Here is a 19,563-nt window from a genome sequence, read left to right as displayed (position 1 = left end):
CAACAAAACTGTCCAAAAGTTTATAGTCTCCTCTAATGTATAAAACGGTATGGTTTTCCTGGGGAATTCTCCCTGGGAAAGACTTGCTCATTTGTACTTAAGACAGGCCAGTCTGAGTGCTTAGACAAATGGGTGGGTGATCTGTGTCATATGAACATACCTATATCGATCGCTTTTTCCAAAGATATATTCTAAGGGTCTTCAAACTTGAAGTCTGCCAAAACAGTATTAAGGCATTGCATGTGCTGTTTTCTTGACCTCACTACCCCTCAGTTTTGTTAGGCAGCAGCCTGCAGTACTAATTGGAAGCAAAGCTGCTAAACAGCAGAGGCACCTCTGTTTTGATCTGCAGTGGACTCTTGTCTTGTAGATTTGTTTCTTAATAGACTTTCTCACGTTCATGTCACTTGTGTCCCTTGCTCCCTCTTTCCCCCGAAGCCTTGCTAAAGCATATTACTCTGGTACTGCAATGCCTTGGCCGTTTCCCGTTACCTCCATCACAAAGGGCTGTGCTGTTCTGTTTGTGCTTATAATGTACCCAGATGGTGAATAGAATGAGTGACCACCAAGCTCATTTTCACTTGTGGGGTCAGACCTTTCTCTGCTAAATAACACAAGTGTTCCCAGCTGCTGTGCAGCTGCAGGGAGTCTGCTTTCCTTCACAGGCATTAAAAACCCTTTAATCAGTGTTTGTTGTTTGTCAGCAGTGGTGTTGAGGTGTGGAGAAAAAGAACAGATATGCTTTGTTGGCAAAGTTAACTTCATTCTGACCTCTTATCTTTCCTTTTTCTTTTCAAGTCTGAAGCAGAAAGTAGTTTGGGAAGTGGTTTCTGCAAGCACCTGTGTAAATGTATTTGCTAAAGGAGGAGGTTTATGTCCTTATACAGATATAACATTTGACATAAAAAGATGCTCTGTGAGCTGCATTGAGCTGGAAGCTCTTTAGGGCAGGGACTCAAACCGAGCGGTGTAGGAGCTGTGCAGGCTCCCTTAATGTAAGCAAATGCTACAAAAAAAATACAAATACTGTTGTCTAATATGCTTATTTTAGTATTGAGTCTATATTCAAGGGATCCCATTTGCAATCTGGTCAATTTTAACATTTCCCTGGAAAATAGATTGTTCCTGCTAGTTTTGGGGGGTTTTTTGGTGGGGTTTTGTGTTTGTGGTTTTTTTTTTAATGCGGTTTTTTGTTTGCTTTTTGGGTTTTTTTTTTAGTTCTGCTTTTAATAGTTCTTCTCTCATGGAGGAAAAGAGAGAAAAGAACTGATAAGCCAGTGACACCATCTCCAGACCCATTTGTTTTGGATGTAGTCTGTTCTGGAAAAAAATGGGAACACAGATATCAAGAAGAGGCTTTGAGAAATCGCAGAGCTATGATAATTATTCCTTCTTCTTTCTAGATAAAGCTTGGAAACCTGCTGGTGCTGCGCATGTTGGTGGGGTTACTTTTTTCCCTGAGTCCAAATGTGTTCACGTTGTGTGTCGGTGTGTACAGCACCAAGCACTGCTCTGTGAGCGTTGATTCTGTTTGCAGAGTCTGTTTGTGTGGGTGTCCTGAAGCTGTTAGGACATCAAGATTTGATTTGAGCTTCAAGGGTCCTGAGAGGACATTTGGTGTTAAAGGCAGAGTACTTTATCTTGCTACGCTTCCCCTAAAGGGACCAGAGAATCATGTTAACTGCCTCGGCTGTGTCTCTGAATGGTCCATAGCCAGGCATCAGGGCACCGGGTGCACATTGCTCACAGCTCTCTGCCCGGCTCAGCAGTATCTCCTGTCTCTGTGACTGTGACTAAGGTGCTCTTTTGGAGCAGGGCTGTGCTTCTTGGAAAAGGGGTGCCTGCTTGCTCAAAGTGAGAATAAAGAACTGGGAAAGAGTAACTTACGAATTGTAGTCGTAGCTGTTAAAAGGATAGATTGAAGTGCTCCCTCCATGGGCAGGCACGTATTTCAGTGTTCATCTGGTGGTTTTCTTCTTCAAGTGGCTGCGGCTGCTTACAAAGGACGGCAGTTGTTGTGCTCTTGGACAGGCAAAATGCTAGAAACAAAACTCTCTGTGCCGGGCAGCAGGGGATGGACACTCAGAACAGCTAGTATGTTAAATGTCTCTGGATTGTCTGTGTTGCTGATCACTTCTGTAGTGTGAACACTTACCAGCTAGGAATGGGACAAAGAACTACCATTCCACTATCTGAATGCTGGCAGGACTGCTGGGCAAAGGCAAGGGCTCTGAGCTACAGTGCAGCAGGTGTCCTACTGTAAGAGGGAGTTTCTGAAGCCCTTCAGTAATATCTCCAGGAGATCCAGCCTTTCTGGCAGTGATGTCTGATCACATGAGAAGAACCCTGATCAGACAGGCACCATCCTGGATCCTTCTGGAAATTAATGCAGACTTTTACAATTATAATCTAGCCGCACAAAACAAGCACCATCTTGTGCAACTATGTAAACCATAAACTTTTTTGGCAGGGTAGGTGTGGCATCTTCAGTGTCTGGAAAGCACCTAACATGCTGTGTGGGCTCCCTACTGTAATCCAAATTACAAATGCTAAAAAGGCTTTGATTTTTTTTTTTTTTTTATAACACGGTTCTTGGCTTAATTTGGGTAGGCAAGAACTTCATAGACTGCATTGGGGTGCTCTGCATGTTTCCTCAGGCCCTCATAATTAATCAATGCCAAGCTGTTCCTCCCCATCCCTCTGTCAGGAGGCACCAGAGGAAAGCTGTTCCATAGCCTTAGGTTTAGCTCATTTGTCAGCCCTCAGAAGGACTTTCTATTCTGCAGAGATGCTCTTTCTGGAAGGAGGGGTGTTCCTCAAGGCCCCTTTATACTAAGTATTTTGATATAGGCTGCAGAAGGCTTAGGTGAGTTTTCATGATACAAGCTGAGTTTTCAATAAACTAGTAATATGGTTTGATGCTGGGAACCAGTATTCTAGCTTTTTCGGTGCACCTCTGGATAACTCTGATCTGTGGAACTCAGCTTCTGACACAAGGAATTTGCAAAAAGTTTCATGCCAATAGCTCAAGCTCTCAAAGTTGTGATAAATGGCAGATGCATGTGTTCCTTCTAAACCAGAATGGCTTCTGTGTTTAACTGAATATTTAATTGCTGTATGTGCACCATACTGTGCTATCAGGCAGCTCTGCTTTTAAAGTCTGTTTATACAGACAGTTGAAAAGCCTTGCGAGTCTTTCAGGGTCTCTCATGCTGAGAGGAAGCTTCAGCATCTTCAGTCTGCTGGTTTTTGCTGTATGTTTACAGTCACTGGTGATCTTTGCACCTCAGGGGCTCCAGAAAGACGTTACTGTAGCCAAAGCAATTCCAAGCTAACTTGTGATAGTCCAATCTCTGACAAGAACTGGGCAAAAATCTGGTCCAGCTTTACAGTGTTTTTATAGTCTAGTCCAGGTCTCTATAAACCATTTAAAATTGCCTTCAGGTTTAAATTTTCCAATTTCCCATTTGGAACAGGTGTTGCCAGGTTATAGAAAGTGTTGCAGAAAAGGAACAAAAACATTTTAAAATCTCTGTGCTGTTACAAATTTTGGCAAGTCTCTGACAGATGAGATTTTTAAAAAAAAGTTTGCCCCACCCAAATTAAAACAAGTGCAGACCTTGCTTACTTTTCCCAGCTGTCATGTCTAAATAGGGTTTTTAGTAATGCATGAGTCTTCAAAAGATCTAGCAGTACAGAGCTAATATGTTTTTATATGAAAATATGTGACTTCTCAATTGTTTTTCATCTCATGTAATTGGGGAGAGAAAGGGGGTGAAGATTTTTTTTTAAATGTCAAAAAACAAATTTCAGAGATGCATGTTCTTGGAGTGGTTAAAAACCAACCCAAACTAGGCTTCAGGCAATGTTTTTTCAACAGCTTTAACCTCAAAGCATAGAGCAGACAGCTTTGTAGGCAACTGTAGCACCAAGGTGATTATGGCAGTGACTCACACTTCCCTGTAAGCCATCCAGCTATCAACACACTTGGAGAGCTCTGGCTTTGTGCATGCAGGCAGGGTGTCAGTCAGTGCCCACTTGCCAGCCAGCTCCAAACTCCTGAGCTCATAACTGCTTTGACAGCGAGCTGGGATATTGGTGTATTAGCGAGCAACTCTGGTACCCCCAGGCTTGTGAGAGGCTTAAGAGATGGGAGCTTGGGAAGGGGAAGTGTAAGGCAGATTTAACTTCCCTTTTCTTTGCTTAATCCTCATGGGACGTGTTTCAAGAGTCCTCTGAAATCTTCCTGTGAGCAGGTGTTTGGGTTTGGGTAATAGTTAAAGGTCTGACTGACTAACCACTAAGTGGGGTAGCATGGGAAGTGAAAAGGGCTGCTACTATCGTGTCCTGGTGAAACTCTTCCAGTGGTTATGAAAAGACGACTGGCAGTGGGGGTCCTCAGGAAGACAATATGAACTTGGGAAAGAGACCTGGGTATCCCTATAGTCTGAGGGTACAGCTGAGGGTACAACAGTAAACTACTGCTAGATGTGCAGGGAACAAGTGGACAGAAAATGGGGACTCATTCATGTGCATTGTGGGTTTCCTCATCTCCAGAAGATAAGGCAGAAGCCAAGCTGTCTTCAGAGAAGGGAAACAGCAGTGATTGTGGTACGGAGGAAGTCTTCTGGGCAAGGAATTGGGAGACGGGTTGTTCGCATTGAGAGACTGACAAGAAAAGAGGCTGCATCTGAACTGAATGCTCAGGAAGAAGAGAGATTCAGAAAGATGAAAAAATTCAGATTTCTGAAAGGAAATAGATTTTTACATAGAGTGCAATTAGATTGTGGGATGCATGGAATGCAATTGGCAGCTGGGCAGGATGTCATCAGGAAGGAACAAAACATGGCTTGGGGAGTGTACAGGTATGCTATTGCAGGTGGTATCCACAGATGACATAAATAATGATTTAAAAAACAAATAACTGGTGATATAAAGCTGGCCACATCCATGGTTCAACTACCAAGGCCAATCTTGATAGGTTATTTGGGTTCCTCCATTCTCGGTGATAAGTTTCTTGCACCTCTGACTAAAATTGTCTAGTACCAGATCCTGTTTGCGGCAGGGTGCTGGGCAAGCTGGGCTGTTGTGACTCAGTATTGCCCTTCCCGTGTGGGTTGTGTTTGGCTTTGTACATCTTATGTTTTCAGAGGTGAGGCAGACTGAGTAATGTTTCCGTTCTATTAAAGAAAATGGAATGGCAAAGACCTTTAATTTTTTTTTTTAAAGATGTACGTGTTTCATTTTAAGTTCCCTTCAGGCAAAGTCAGTCTTGGTAGGCAGCTTAAACTGCATTATAGACAATATTGCTATTGTCATAAAACCAAAATACACTGTGCTCTGTTTTGGGAAACTAAACAAAACCGATTTTTTTTTTTTCCTCCCTCCCCTCCTTTTTTCACTTCCTTCAGTTTTTAATAAGTGACCGTGACAGAGACCCTCAGTGTAACCTGCATTGCTCCAGGTCCCAGTCCAAACCCCTCTGTGCCTCTGATGGCAGAACATATGAGTCAATGTGCGACTACCAGAGAGCCAAATGCCGGGAGTCAAGTCTGAGCGTGACACATCGTGGCCGGTGCAAAGGTAGGTGGATTTCAAATGCCTTTGAGGGGAGGAATGGGAGTCCTACCTCGTAAGAAACCGGATTCTTAGACCCTTGAGTTTAGTACCATGCTCTGTGAGTAATCTGATTGAAATTGTGCATTTATGTGAGCATGGGTATCTGAGTCTGCGTTTAGGTGGCAGGAGTAAGAACCGACCGAATTATCAATGAAAGAAGGCAAAGGAGCCAGAGACATCACTGAAAAAGGGTCGAAATATGTGTCTGCAGAGCAGAAGGAGCTGGCCCCATGGAAATGCATAATCAAATCCTGAAAGAAGAGATCTTCCTTGCTACCTGTGCCGGTGAGGAACTGAGATACCTTTGAGTGATAGGAATGTGGACTGGGGAAGAGCATGCGGTGCACATTAGATGTCTAGTCCCTTTTCAGACTTACACAGACTTTCTGTACTGAGCTAATTAAGAAGACAGAATGCATGCAAGGCTTTACACGGCCTCTTTTTTGCCTGTTTGCTGTTACACATCTACTTAAAGGCAAGAATATTGTTTCTCTCTCAATTCAGCTCTTCTTCAGCACAGTCTAAGATGAAGTTGCAATGTTTTTCAGGAATATTGGTGCTTTGTCACACAAATGGTTTGCTTCTGCAGTGAAGTGAAAAATCAAGTTGAGTGCATTTTCTGAGAGCACAACTGACTCAGAGGGCAGATGGCACAGATGTTTTTAGCAATTGGTTAAAGTGACAGGAGAAACTCATTAAAATCCCTGTGGAAGGATAAGTAGACATACGTTTAAGCCTGAATTTTGTTTATGAAGGCTTTTTTACTATTACAAAAATGTATCTTTTCAGAATTACTTGTTCTAAAATGGAAATCCCTTTTCAATGTATTGACAAGCTTTATAGTTTAGGTGAATTATGAGCATGACCTCAAATACTGCTCTCTCTTAAACCGTTTCTCATTGGAAACAAGCTTACTTGCATGATTTCCCCCCCCCACCACCACCACTGCTGGATTGCTTTATGGAAGCTTCTCTCCCATAGCATAGAAAAAGGCCTTTGAATCATGCTGCTTTCTGAGTACTGGAAACCCAGAAGCTTTCTTTGCAGGGCTTAGGAAGTGCTTGGACTGTTCTTGCAAGTGATGCATTTTTGAGTATCATGATAATAAGTGGTAGGGTGGGAGTCCTGCTTTTGCTTTCATCACTTGAGCAGAGTGGCTTAGATAAGCAACTCCATAGCTGATATTGGCATATAAACTGGCACTGTTCAGTCACTTAAGACATAGGATCTGAAATGTGGTACATCCATATGCAAAAGTGTCTGTTTCTGGAAGTGGAGGAAATGTTGTTTGCCAAACTACACAGCCTACTGTATATCATGATTGCAAAGAGTCCCAAAGAAGTAACTAAAGACTTTTTTGTCTTAAACACAGGTAAAGTATATTTTCCTTTCTGCTCTCTCAGGCACAACTGAAATGTTTAGCTGAAACTACTCGCACCCTCTCCTTCCTTTTTCCTCTTACCCTGTAGCACTATACAGTACCTAGTAACCTGGGAGTGTTTGACAACTGCAAGTCTTGCTTTTAACCCACTAACACTCCTGTGAATCCCTGGGAAGTAGGAATACTCTTTTAACTGTCACATTAAAATTTAACCTTGCTGGTAATTTCCATGTGTGCTGCTATTGAAAGGTATTTTGTTTTTCTAGTTGCATTGGGAATATGACCTCTAGTTGTGCATAAAGATCACTGTTCTTGGCAAATACAGACAGTTGCGAGACAAGTGTGCCTAACTACAGGCAGTTGGCCGGGTCTTTATCTTGTACTCGTGCAAAGGAGAAGGTATCACCAGCAGTATTTGAGCACCTTGTACTGCTGCAGTAGGGCACCAGGTTTACCCTGAACAGCCTTCATTCCTTCTGTATGACAGAGATGCTCTGCAGGGGAACTCCTGTAAAACTGGGAGGGATCCCATGGATCATCAAGCCCAGTTAAAAGCGATTGTGATAGATACTGCATCCAAGAACTTATCCTTATGAAATGACAAATTTTACCTTATGCTTCTTTCTCTGAGGGGGGACAAACCCCAGGTAACTAAAATAAGGAAAAGAGGAAGTATATTGTGGACAGCAAGGCATAGTTCTGCCCCCCAGATTACCATAGGTTTCCAATTTCATATGCTGATAACTTGAACTGTGCTTGTGCCAAGGCAAGCAGAATGGTTTCCATAGTGAGAACAGAACCTTTTTGATTCAGCTTAGCTCTCTGCTCTCTCTCAAGAAGTTAAGGACCTTTAAAGATGAAATCTTGCCAGCCCTTTGGGAGCTATAACTCTTATTCAGCTCTCACTCCTTGCTAGCTTCCTCACGTGCTTTTCAATGAAATTCCTTCATTTCTAATTTATCTGAACTCCCTCCGAACCCTCACTCACACATCACAAAGGGTTAAAAGTCAGGAGTAGCTTAAAATGATCAAACTACGGCATCCATGACAAATGGAGCCTCATTGATGAGATTCCAGAGAATAGTTCCAGATGGTGTAGCTGTGCATAAAATACACAGCCAAGCACTCCTACCTGGATCTTTTGTCAGCAGGCATCTTAAGATCTGATGTCAAATAAGAGTTCTGCCTCAAAACTTTGCAGGGATGAAGGACAAATACTTGTTAAATGTGTCTTGGAAAGCTGGCAAGATTATGCAGTGATTGTTAGGGTATATTGGATATCTGTGGCTTAAAACACATTTAAATTCTATGTTAGCTGGTTGGTTTCTAGGAACTTTTTTGGCCTATTTAATTAAAAAAAAAAAAAAAGGTGTGGGTGTGTTCTGAAAACTTCCCTGTAGACTTATGATGGTTGGTTTTGAAAGTCTGCTGGTATAGAGCTTGTTCGTAGATCACAACTCTCTATATAGAATGAACCTATCTGTAAGTTACTGGTGGGAATTGTAACAGGGGTCTTCAGGCCATCTCCTGGGACACCTGGATGAGCACAACTTTTGGCTAATGTGCTGGAAAGGAAGGTCTCCTTCTGACTAGTGATGGATTGTTTGATGGTAATCTTTCTCCTCTACCTACTGTTCTCATTGGACAGGAGATGATATTTTGAAATCCCTCTTTTTTTTTTTTTTTTTTTTTTTTCCCCATCCACTTGCTAGATCCTTGTGCTTTGTCTTTGAACTTTCTTATTCCTAGCCAAGGGATAATAAAGGGGGTCCCTCCTTGGCAGCAGTTAGTCCATAAAATCTGAAATGATGCTTTTAATTACTTCGCAAATTTAGGCATGTTTTTAGGTATGCTCCAAATTAGTTAGGGAAGTCTGGAGTAGAAATGGTATATGGGTATCAAAGAAGGAGCAAAGCATGTCAGCATGAAAGGAAAGAAGCTGGAGATTGCAGGTGTAGGACTTGTCAGAAATTAAGTGGAAAACAATGGGGAGAGTGGAGAATGATTGACACCCTGTGGGACAGATGGGCATGTTTTTGTAGTTTGCTCAGGTTCCATTTTTGCTTGTTATGCAAAGGCATCACTGGCTGGAGTAAATGGATATGAATCTGCTGACTTCAGTGTAGCTGGACTGCTTCATGCCTGGTGGGGACCTGGCTTGCATGTGAGACAGTTACCTAATGGAACTAGGAATAGTTTGAAAGCTGCTTGGATCAATTTTTGCCCTTTGAGCTTTTGATAAAAACAAAGTAGAATTAAAATCAAATAGCTAGATTTTTGTGGTTGCATTGTATAGATTTGCTGCTAGTGTTATGTGGATGCCTGGAGATGTTTTACTTTCTATTATTAAGATAGCTTGGGTCTTTATACCATGATGTTGTGTGGTGTCAAAACTGCCTCTGCCTGTTGAAGAGAGGAATTTTTGGGGCCTATTCAGGAGTGCACTGTGTATGTTATGAGGGACACAGTGGTCTCATTTGAATAAACTGTTCATGGGTAAGATCAACCATGGTAACTAGCCAACTTAATTGCAAAATCCAAAATTATGTGCACCTGCATTCTTCAGATGAGGCCACAGATGTCAAAAACATCACTTGTAGTTCACAATCTCCTTGATGTCAGCTACCAACTTGAGAATGAATTTTCTTTAAAAGGCAGCTTTCTGAGCTGCAGTAAATCTGTCCTGAGTCTGAAGATACTTAATGTCAAATTATTAAACAGCTCTGCTTTTAAAAATGCTATCCTGTTTTGGTTTTTCACCTTATGTAAGGGAGGGGAGAAAGTCCTATTTAGTCTGTCTGGACAGTGAAACTGGAATGCATTAATGCCATTCTGTTTTATAAGCTTGGCATTTGATATTCCAGAGAACATTTTTAAGAAGGGGGAAGAAAAAGTGCTGAAACACTCAGGTAAACAATCAAAATGCAGAATAGGGTATATGAATCTACATCGTAACATCAGGATTTAGTAAAATTTGTAATGCCTCTTATTTGGGGTGAGCTATTTGGCAGCTACTTTTTAACACTTGGCACTTATGTAATATTTTACATTTTCTAATTAACAACGCAAAAATAGCAAGGTGAAGTCATCCCACTGAAATCACATGTTGATGCAAACATTATAAAAATACCAGCCTGTGGAGTGAGGAAGAGAAGGATTGACAGTCCTTCTAAAAACAAACTGGTAAATGTTGATATTAAAGGCACTGTTTTTACTGGAACTGAACTGTGAAACGACAGACAGAAAAGATAGCGGCACGCACACACCTCTCCAGCCAGTGTGGTATATAGGTGGTTGTTCCAAATCAAGGCTGTAGAAGGACTGGCATGACCTTTGGAAATCAATGAGGGAGGATGGGAGAAGTAATCAGGGCTGAGTGTTCATGAACAAGAGAAAAATTGTCTGTCTTCTCTGCACTTGCAGCAATTTGTGAAGAGAGATCACTTGAGCCAAGGGTTGAATTGCAAAAGAGGATGCTGCAACAATGATGAGCTCTTAAAAGCTGTGGTGTGCTACACAGTATGGTCTACTGGGTGGTAGTAGGGAGTTCTATCTATAAAGGCCAGTTAAAATTGTCAGGAGGGACATAGTCACCTTAGCAGTAACATGTTTATATTATCTTCTCCTTACTATAAAAGGGCTTGATTGTGTGCACGTTTGCTCGTTAGACAAATTGGACAAAGATCTGAGTTAATTTCCCTTCTGCCTGGGCTCCTAATGTATTTATACTACAGGGGATACCACAAAATGTTCCTACTGGCTATGCGGTGAAGCATCCAGTTTCAGTCATGTAGTTGTGAGTGTGTCAGCACTAAAGTAGATGCTGTGTGGAAATGTTTTACGCTTCTGTTTTATGTTCAGGAGAGGAACCAGATACGCCTGTCTGCAGTCCTCTATCCTCAGATGGAGAGACTAGAAAACACACTTTCATTTGTGAATCTGTGCTTGGATTGTCACGTGAGAAATTCGCAACTCTCTTTTTTTTTTTTCTTTCCTTATATGTGCAGATCTGCATAATCTATGCTGATTTCTTTGCTACTTAGTTGTCTCCCTGAAGCAGAACTTGAAGGTGTTTTTAGTCAGACAGTTAGCTATAAAGCAGAAAGTGTAGCCATACCATCTGGTTTTGTAATAATGTCCTATGTCATGCCAAGCAAGATTAGACTCCTAAGCTTGAACAGGAGATCTGCGGGTGATAGTTAGGTGTTCCAGTTAACAGCATTGCCAGTGCTTCCTTTTCAGCTGAAAGAACAAGCATGTGTTGGAAGGGTCACTACTGCTGGCAGGACTGTCCTCCAGTGGAGGTGTGCAAACAAGGTCAGATCATCTGGTCACTTTGGCAAGCAGGGGGGAAAAAGGAAATTCCAGCTTAGAGGTTCTATCATGGCTAATTAGAAAAAAAAAAAATACTGCTTCTCTAAATTCAGTGTAAATTTTATTCAAGAAAGCCTTTTCATTCTGTGAGTAACAGTGTTGCTCTTTATACAAGCTCATAGTAGGTCCTCCTGAGATCAAAGCTCCATGTGTTAAGGGTATTGTGCAAACACCTGACAAACAAATTACAGTCTAAGGATGAGAGTCACATAGGATCAGAAGGGGCACAAGGTTATAGGGAGGTGAGGTGACCAACTTGTAGTCACTCAGTGGGTCAGTGGCAGAGTTGATATTGGCACTCTTGCTTTGTAACCCAGTGTCTAAGCTACAGGCATCTGTGCTGAATCCTGTAGCTATGAATAATGACTTTTTCCAAAGAGAAGGGTTTGATTTCCATAATTTTAGAAGACTTGTGAAATCCTTCCTGGGGACTAATGTGATACATTTAAAATAGAACTGTGTTGGCAGACTCGAAACTTGGTCTCTTGAGTCATCAGTTGTGTAAATAAAGGTCTCGGCTTGAAAGCTTTGGTCTATGTCTTTATCAAAACTATTTACAGCATTGTCATTGGTTTCTGCATCTAGATGCGGTTAGATGGAAATTGCTTCTAGTGCCATGCAATGTGAATTCAGTTGATCTGAGAATCCAGACTGGCTTTCTAATTCAGTGCTGGTATTAGTGATTCTGTTGTTGAAGTTCATGTGATCTGTGAAGCAGAATATGGGATCTTCAGGGATCCAGTGGAATTTTTTTGTTAACCAATGTGATTTCCATGCCTGGTAGAATGGGGATTCAACGTTGATCACTCTCTGTGGTGCTGCTGAAAGATTCTGATGATCAGATTTTGCAGTTTCTGCACTGAAAATCATTCAGTCAGTGGATTCTTGGGAAAAGGAAGAAGGTGCTATTCCCTGTGTCAGAGTCCCATGGAAACAGATGTTTACTGTTTTTCTTCTCTTTCTAGACTGAACAGCAGTACTGTTAGACATCATGTTTTTAAACGTAAACACTGAGTTAGTGTGTATCTCTGTAGGGCAGAAGTCTCCTCTTTGACCCATCAGTCACCAGTGTTAGGCTTATCTGGGTCTATGCTCTGTAGCAGTGAGCTGGACCTGGAAGGGGTTAAGGTCATGTTACATGCTGCCATCATCTGAAATAAGTAAAGAGCTGAGATCTTAACCCCTTCAAGCTCTGCTTGCAGAGTAATGTTTTCTTCTTGGCAGCAAAGTGAGTAACTGATATGAGAAAGTACAACACACACCTGTAAGCACTGGGACTTGAGGTAGAAGCTGGGTTTCAGGAAAGCACAGGCAATGACATATCTACCTTATCGGAACCACACAAAGGTGGAAGTTCAGATGGGTGGCTGGTTATTTTAGCATCTTACTGGGAGAGTTGCTTAGAGATGAAGCTTTGCTGGGGCCATCCATTCTTCCACATTGGTCACTTCTGGGCCTGAACTACTTGGCTTATGCTCAGCCATCCAGTTTCAGGCTGTTAATCTTAACATAAACACAACTGCCTCTGGGAAGGCCTTTCACTGTGTGGACATTGTGCTCCAGCACTTTTTGGAAGAAGCTTCCAGAGCCCTTGGATTATCATAAAAATGATTGCCTAGGAAATTAGGCAGTTCTTCATTAACTGGCTCATAGTTTGATTGTCGAGGTTCATATTTGTCTTTGGGATCATGAGTGCTAACTCCATAGCTGCCTCATTAATGGGCAGGTAATGGTCCTTGATGCCTTATATTTGTTTGTTTGGGGTCCGTGTCCGTGTGTGTCCTGTTCCCCCTGCGCACCTCCCCCCGCCCCCGCCAACCGCAGCTGTGTGGTGCATCTGGTAGCTTTTCAAGAGGCCAAATGGTGTTTGCAATCTAAGTGGATTTTGCTGTTCTCTTTGTAGATGCTGGCCAAAGCAAGTGTCGATTAGAGAGAGCTCAGGCACTGGAACAGGCAAAGAAGCCCCAGGAAGCAGTCTTCATCCCAGAATGCAACGAGGATGGATCATTCACGCAGGTAAAACTTCTGTTGGCTTCCTTTAGCGAGGCTCCCAATGGCTCTAGGAGATTCACTGTTGAGGCATGAGCCAAGTGATGATAGCAGCATGGGTGCACACTCTGACTTAGTTAATCAGGTGAAAGCGTTGAAAGCTGGGGACTTGTTTAACCAACTGGAAGCTTTGATTTGGTCACCATACCTTAAAAAACACATACATATTTAATAGCATCCACCTCCAATGTAGCACAGAAACAAATGGCATCAACTTCCAGTATAGCACAGGAACAAAACCAAGTTGCAGGGGAGGTCAATTTTTCCCTGAAGATGAGCTGCAAAGAGAGCTGTGGCTCACACAGAATGGGGTGCGCCAAGCTTCTTCTGCTGTTACCCATGCCTCATCTATCCCAGCAAAAAAGAGTGGTCTATTGAGCCTCTTCCTTCTCCAGGGTACTTGTTAGTGACAGACTCCTCTTTCTTGTTCTATGCCCTGTTGTGGTTTGGGGGTCTGCCAGAGAGGTGATGAGACTGCTTTGTTTGGGTTTTTGATTCTTCACTGTTCACTCGCTGGAACTAAATGATGTGCTGGGATTGCAGACTGTTTCGTAATGCTGCTTCTCTTGAGAAGCAATTATCTCAGGAGGGGTAGCAGAGGAGGCTTGTGGTTTATTGGCCTTTAATATCTGTGCAAAATGAATAGTCAGTGCTGGTCACTGAACATCCTTCAGAAGTAGCTGGACTGGGAGAGGTCCTACAGAATTTCAGAGAAGTTGGACTAGTTATGGCAAAAAGAAAGCCCTCATGAAGGAGATTGAGAGGAAGAGTAGATTGCTGAGGCAGGGTGGAAATGAAGAGTGATACTTGGTTCTGTTACCACTAGCGTGTTGAGTAGCGTCCCAGTGCTAACTGAACTGGGTGTAAAAAATGGCTTGTGCAGTTTCCTAACAGGTAGCAGGGGTATGCTGTCTGCTCAGTTTGACGTGCATCTCAAAAGCCAAAACCTTGCAACCCTGGTGACGTCTACTTTGAACTTGGGTAAATCACACAACTTTTTTTTGCCTTAGCTTCCTTATATCTAGCACTGCTCTAGAGATCTTGTGCCTCAGAGAAATTTTAGGATTCATTAGTTATTGTTTGCAAAGTCTTTTGAAGGTAAAAAAAAAAATCCAAAATATAATCAATATTGGCTTCAAAAAGATGAGAAAGACAAAAAGTTCGTTCAAACACTTTGTGATGCCTGGGGGAAGAGGAGAGGAAAGATTTTTTTCGTGATAACCCACCAAAAATTTTTATTCCCCCCCTCAGCCTTACCCTCCCATTATCTGGTGTGTGGGAGTGTTTTTGTTTTCTTTTTGTTTTTTAATGGTGAAGTGGGAGAAGTTTTATCTGTCCTGCCAACTTTGCGTATTTTTTTTGAGCAGCATCATATTTGTGTACAGTGTGGACCATTTTGGGAAGGTGGGGGTAAGAGAGAAGGTGGCTGCAGTTTCTTGCAGTCTAACTATGTTCTCAGTTGTTGAAATTTGATTTTGTGTAGAGCTGCTCAGGTTATGTTGGCACTGGAGGGGAATGCTTATAAAACCTAGCCCAATGGGCCAACTGTGTTCCGTGTTAAACTTCAAGAAAAAAGGCGGAAGGAAAGCTGACTTTCTGATGTCTCTGTCAGCTGTCCATCAACCTCTTGGAGAGTAAAGTAGGAGGTGCAGGAGAAATTTTTATCCTAATAAGCTGGACTGAGACTGCAGTTGATAAAGCTTTGTTTCAGACAGATTTGTTTGGAAGGTTGGTACCGGTGTCTGCACTGTGGAGCAGTTGCTGGGTCTCTTTCCTGCACATTGCCCGGGCAGTGTGGGTTGCCAGTGGAAGGGCAGCATGAAACTGCTTACAAAAATTGTGTGTTTTCAGCTGGCAGCCAAGTGATACTTCACATTATTCCTCCATTCAGTCCTATCTGTGAACACTAAAATGCTTTTGTTTTACCTGGCATGATGAAGGAAGCCTCTGATCCCTTTGTAGCTGGAATTAACTGAAATTCATATCATTCCTTGGATCATAAAAATATGCAATTTTCCACATACCTCAGGAACCAGCTTCATCATTTGTATTGCAGCATTTAAGGTCATTGTCCCTGCATAAGATGTGAATGAAAAACAATGTCCAAGGAAGCTAACTGGTTTCAACCTGCATTTGAGAGAAATATTTCCTTTAGCTTCCGGTCCAAATTAATTAAACTTTAATTTTAAAAGGATGTATAAAAATTAGAATTTTGGTGAACAGTCTAAACAGTTTTTGCTTCCAGCAACTCATTAATAGATCTCATCTGGTGGAGGTGGTTTGGATACTGCATCTCTTCTGCAGAGAATTGGCACCCCCGGGTTCTGCTCTGCAGGGAAGCTGTGTAGGCCAGTTCCTGAAGACCCTGAGGCCTTGCTAAAGTCAGCTCTGAACTGTTATTAGTTTATTCTGGTCCAGTACCCAGATAGTTGTTCCATTCAAACTCCAAAATCTCAGTTGGGAAGTCCAGAACAGAGCGGCATCTCTCAATGAAGTTTCTAGGAGAAATATTCACCATGCTCTTCAACCTTGAATCCCCATCCCAACAAGAATCTAAGCAGATGCATACACTTCAGAGTATACTTTGTATGTAGAGTTGGCTAGGGAAATTTTTTCAACAACTTTCCCTGTTCTATGTAACTGTTACTGGAGGAGTATTTTGGGTTCAAGAAAAATTCTGATGAGAGGGGAAACAAAGATGTATGCATATATTTAGAATATCAAATGTCTAATTGTTATAGCATTCAAGATTTGGATGACTTGCTTTCAGGTCTTGAGCTGAGCCTCTTTTTTGTAGATGCATACACAGTAGATACTCAGGCCCACAGCATCATCCTTGCCATCAGACCTCAAAAGATCTGGGTTTTTGTCTAATTAACTGTTGGAAATTCTTGAAAGTTTTGCAGGAGTGAAAAACACAAACAGTGCAGGTTTGGGAGCTGCATTTTGTAGTGGTAACTGTATGTTCACACAACCTGCTTGGTCTTAACCAGATTGAGCTATTGTTTTTGTGGTTTATCATCATCCTCTTGATTAGAAACTAAATTGCAATCCCTATGGGTAAACACTGAAAGCAGCACTAAGTAAGGCTGTTCCTCTGAAAGCAGCCCAAGTCTGCCCTTTCCAGCTCCTGGAATTGCATGCAGTACAAAACTCTGAATTTGGGGCTGGATCCACCACAAACTGGATGGAACTGTAGGGTGGTGAAAAGAACATAGCTACTCTGCTGTTCTGTGACTGGCAGCATGTGCTGCATGGGGCAGTGGCTGCAGAGGGGAGGCCATGCGTGCCTTATCTCCTTCTGCTTCCCTGCAGGGCAACTGGCTCTGAGACCCAACAGATAGATGTGGTAACAAGGGTGAAAGAGGGAGCAGGGCCTGAACGCAAAGACCTTGGTTTGGCTTGCATTTAAGCCCTGTGTTAGAGAGACATCCTGTGTGTCTTAAAGACTTGTATAATCTGTCTTTTTTTCATTGTCTGTAAAATCTAGACTGAAAAGAGGTGTTGCCACTGATTCTATTGCTTGGATGGCCAGTTTTCCTATGCATGGCTAGTTATAATGTGTTTTGTGTACTGCATGAGGAGGAGCAGGCACCTGTCAATCCACTGGGTTTCATAACTGTTTCTATGCATCATGTGTGCTGCTTCCCTTATTCTGGAAGTTTGTGTATTGCAAAGATCTTATGCTTTTTTAGCACTGCTTATGCATCTAAAAATGCAGCTTGGATTTGCAGCATGGAAGAGGTGGTGGCATTGCAGTCATGATGGGATGACTGTAAATGGGAGCAGACCTGATGAATTGCTCTGGAATTGCTATTTCTTTATATTTCAGTCTGTGTGGGGAATATTACTTCCTATAACAAGAGCTCTCTGCACATAGCCCACGGTAATATAAGCACGCAGATAAAATTCGAGTTATTCACAACATAAGAATGTTTGTTTGATAGGAGTAATTTGATTAATTGTATAAAACTGAGGTCATGTACTGTTGTGCAAAATTGGACATGACTAAAACCAGTTTCTGTTCCCAAGAATGGCGCTCTCCTTTTTGCTGTTATGCTGTATTTTGCATAAATGCCATTCCCTTTCCATGCTGCACTTAACCTGCTGTGATCTGTTCTTCATAAACAACAGGCTCTATTGGGTAATCTGCACACTTTCTCTTGCTGCCTAGTGCCATTGGGCTTGTTGCCATGGGCTGAGAGAGACTTGCATTCTTCATAGTTTTCCCCCAAGCAGTTTTTTAGAAAAGGTTGCTGAGGTTTTAAACAGGATCTGTTTCAGACAGATTAATATGAACATGGATAATGTTAACCCTGCTTTGGGGGTGTAGTCTTGTGGGGCTTTTTGTGGTGTGTCTTGCTATTTGCCACCACCTTCCACTGTCTAGCTGTGGTTTCTTTTCCTTGCAAGTCTTCATACAAGTGGCTGAAAGCAAGTCTCCTTGGAGAGTTTCTTTGAGTTTAGGGCTCTCAAAACTGCAGCTGCTGGTGTAGTTACGATGCAGCACTGAGATTTCTCTTGAAGTGGGTGAATCAGTCAAACCTGTCATCTTACGATGGGATCAGTGAGTGGGCTGACTTTATCAGAGCAGTTTTCCGTTTTCAGCTAGCTTCCAGAGCACTCCCACATCAGGTAATACAAGTCTGTTTGGAAAGAGTGATCTATATTATGGTCCATAGCAATAGTTTCATTCTGTGCTATGCTAATGCGTGTACAAAATACTGCTTTCTCCTAAGTCCCACAAACAGGCCCTTTTCTAAAGATGTGGGGAACCCGCTCAGCCTTCAGTGTGACTTCATGATCCAAGTCTGTTCCTCTGCATTGGCTACTGTAGCATGATGCTGGGCAGAATTACAAACTCATTTCTTAATGCAGCACAGTGCTGCAGGGCACTGTGTAGACATGTCCTGCATTCCCTGGATGCTGTCTATTATTCCATTATTCAGTGCTCAGACTCTAACAACCCTAAGCTCTCAAGGACTTAACCTCTCCTTTCAGAAGGAAAGAACACTGTCTTGCTAGATTAAAGAAACTCTTTCTTCATAAAGAATCTGGGCTTTAATTAGTAGATGGTTCTGGCTTCTTTTAATAAAAAAGACATCCCTTCTATAGAAGACTATAGCTGGAGCTCTCTGTGAATACTGCTCTTCAGATTTGTCTGCTACTTACGTACTTGCTTTCTTCCTGCAGCTCTCATTGTGTTTCTTGCTTGTATATTGAGCTAGAGATAATCTGTGGATGGGTAAGGAGGTAGCAGCTTTGGTTATATACGGCGTTTCTTCAAAGAAGTACCAGTCAAGAGCGCAAAGGAACAGATTCTTAAAGCAGGAGTGGACATCCTTACAGAAAGTGACAATGTAAGATCATTCTTGACTTTAAAGGGTCACATTCTGAGCCAGAAGCAGAGTGCCTCTCTTGGGGATCGCTCTCCTAAGCTAAAAATGGTATCCATGCCAGAGTGTGTGTTGGGAATGTCCTTGACTGTGGCTAAGATTCTTTTGCCACAAATCACTTCTTTCCTTGGTTATATGAATAGTGAAATTGCTGTGGAGCAAGCATTTCTTGAATGGTGCATGAATTTGAGGGAGGTGGCTGCTGCATAAAGCCCTGGTGGGAATACTGGTCTCCACTACATCATGGGAAGAATTAAATGTGAGCAGGGAAGAGAGAAGGTGACAAAAATGATTTAAGGGGTTGCAGTCCCAAAGAAGCTCAGACGTAAGATGCAGACTGATTCATAGCTCCCTAAAATTGTCTGTAAAGGCAAGGCAGGCTTCTGACAATAGTCAACTGACTCTTAATCTAGTAGAAAGTATGACAAGATCCAGGGTCTAAGCAGTACAGCAAGACATTTAAACCAGAACAGAGGCATCACCACTTAGAGTTAGGATAAATAGCCATCAGGCCAGTGTGCCAATTGTGTGCCACTAACTTGGGTTCAGAGGACTTTCTAGATGAGCCTCAATAACTCTAACAAAGGAAAGGCTTGATTAAAGAGTTGCTGTGTGACACTGTGGCTTCTGCTCTCTGGGCCAGACCAGATGATCTACTGGCTTGAAACTATTTATTTAGCTGTTTTTACAGTGTTTACAAGGAGCACCTGGGTGCAGCTAGGGTTTGGAGCCTTGCCTCATACT

At 42.3% G+C, this 19,563-nt stretch overlaps 1 protein-coding gene across 1 annotated transcript in view; it reads left to right on the top strand.

Moving 5' to 3' along the window:
• SMOC1 (SPARC related modular calcium binding 1) overlaps positions 1 to 19,563 on the top strand; it is a 133,016-nt gene that overhangs the window by 38,087 nt on the left and 75,366 nt on the right. The window contains exons 2-3 of the mRNA XM_075712416.1: positions 5,412 to 5,583; positions 13,278 to 13,390. Of these exons, the coding sequence (XP_075568531.1) occupies positions 5,412 to 5,583; positions 13,278 to 13,390 (285 nt within the window). The remainder of the gene's footprint in view (positions 1 to 5,411; positions 5,584 to 13,277; positions 13,391 to 19,563) is intronic.

This window comes from Pelecanus crispus, chromosome 6, assembly GCF_030463565.1.
Source record: "Pelecanus crispus isolate bPelCri1 chromosome 6, bPelCri1.pri, whole genome shotgun sequence".
NCBI classification, from domain to species: Eukaryota; Metazoa; Chordata; class Aves; order Pelecaniformes; family Pelecanidae; genus Pelecanus; species Pelecanus crispus.
Note: the sequence above shows the minus strand (reverse complement) of the source record. Positions and strands in the feature narration are given on the sequence as shown.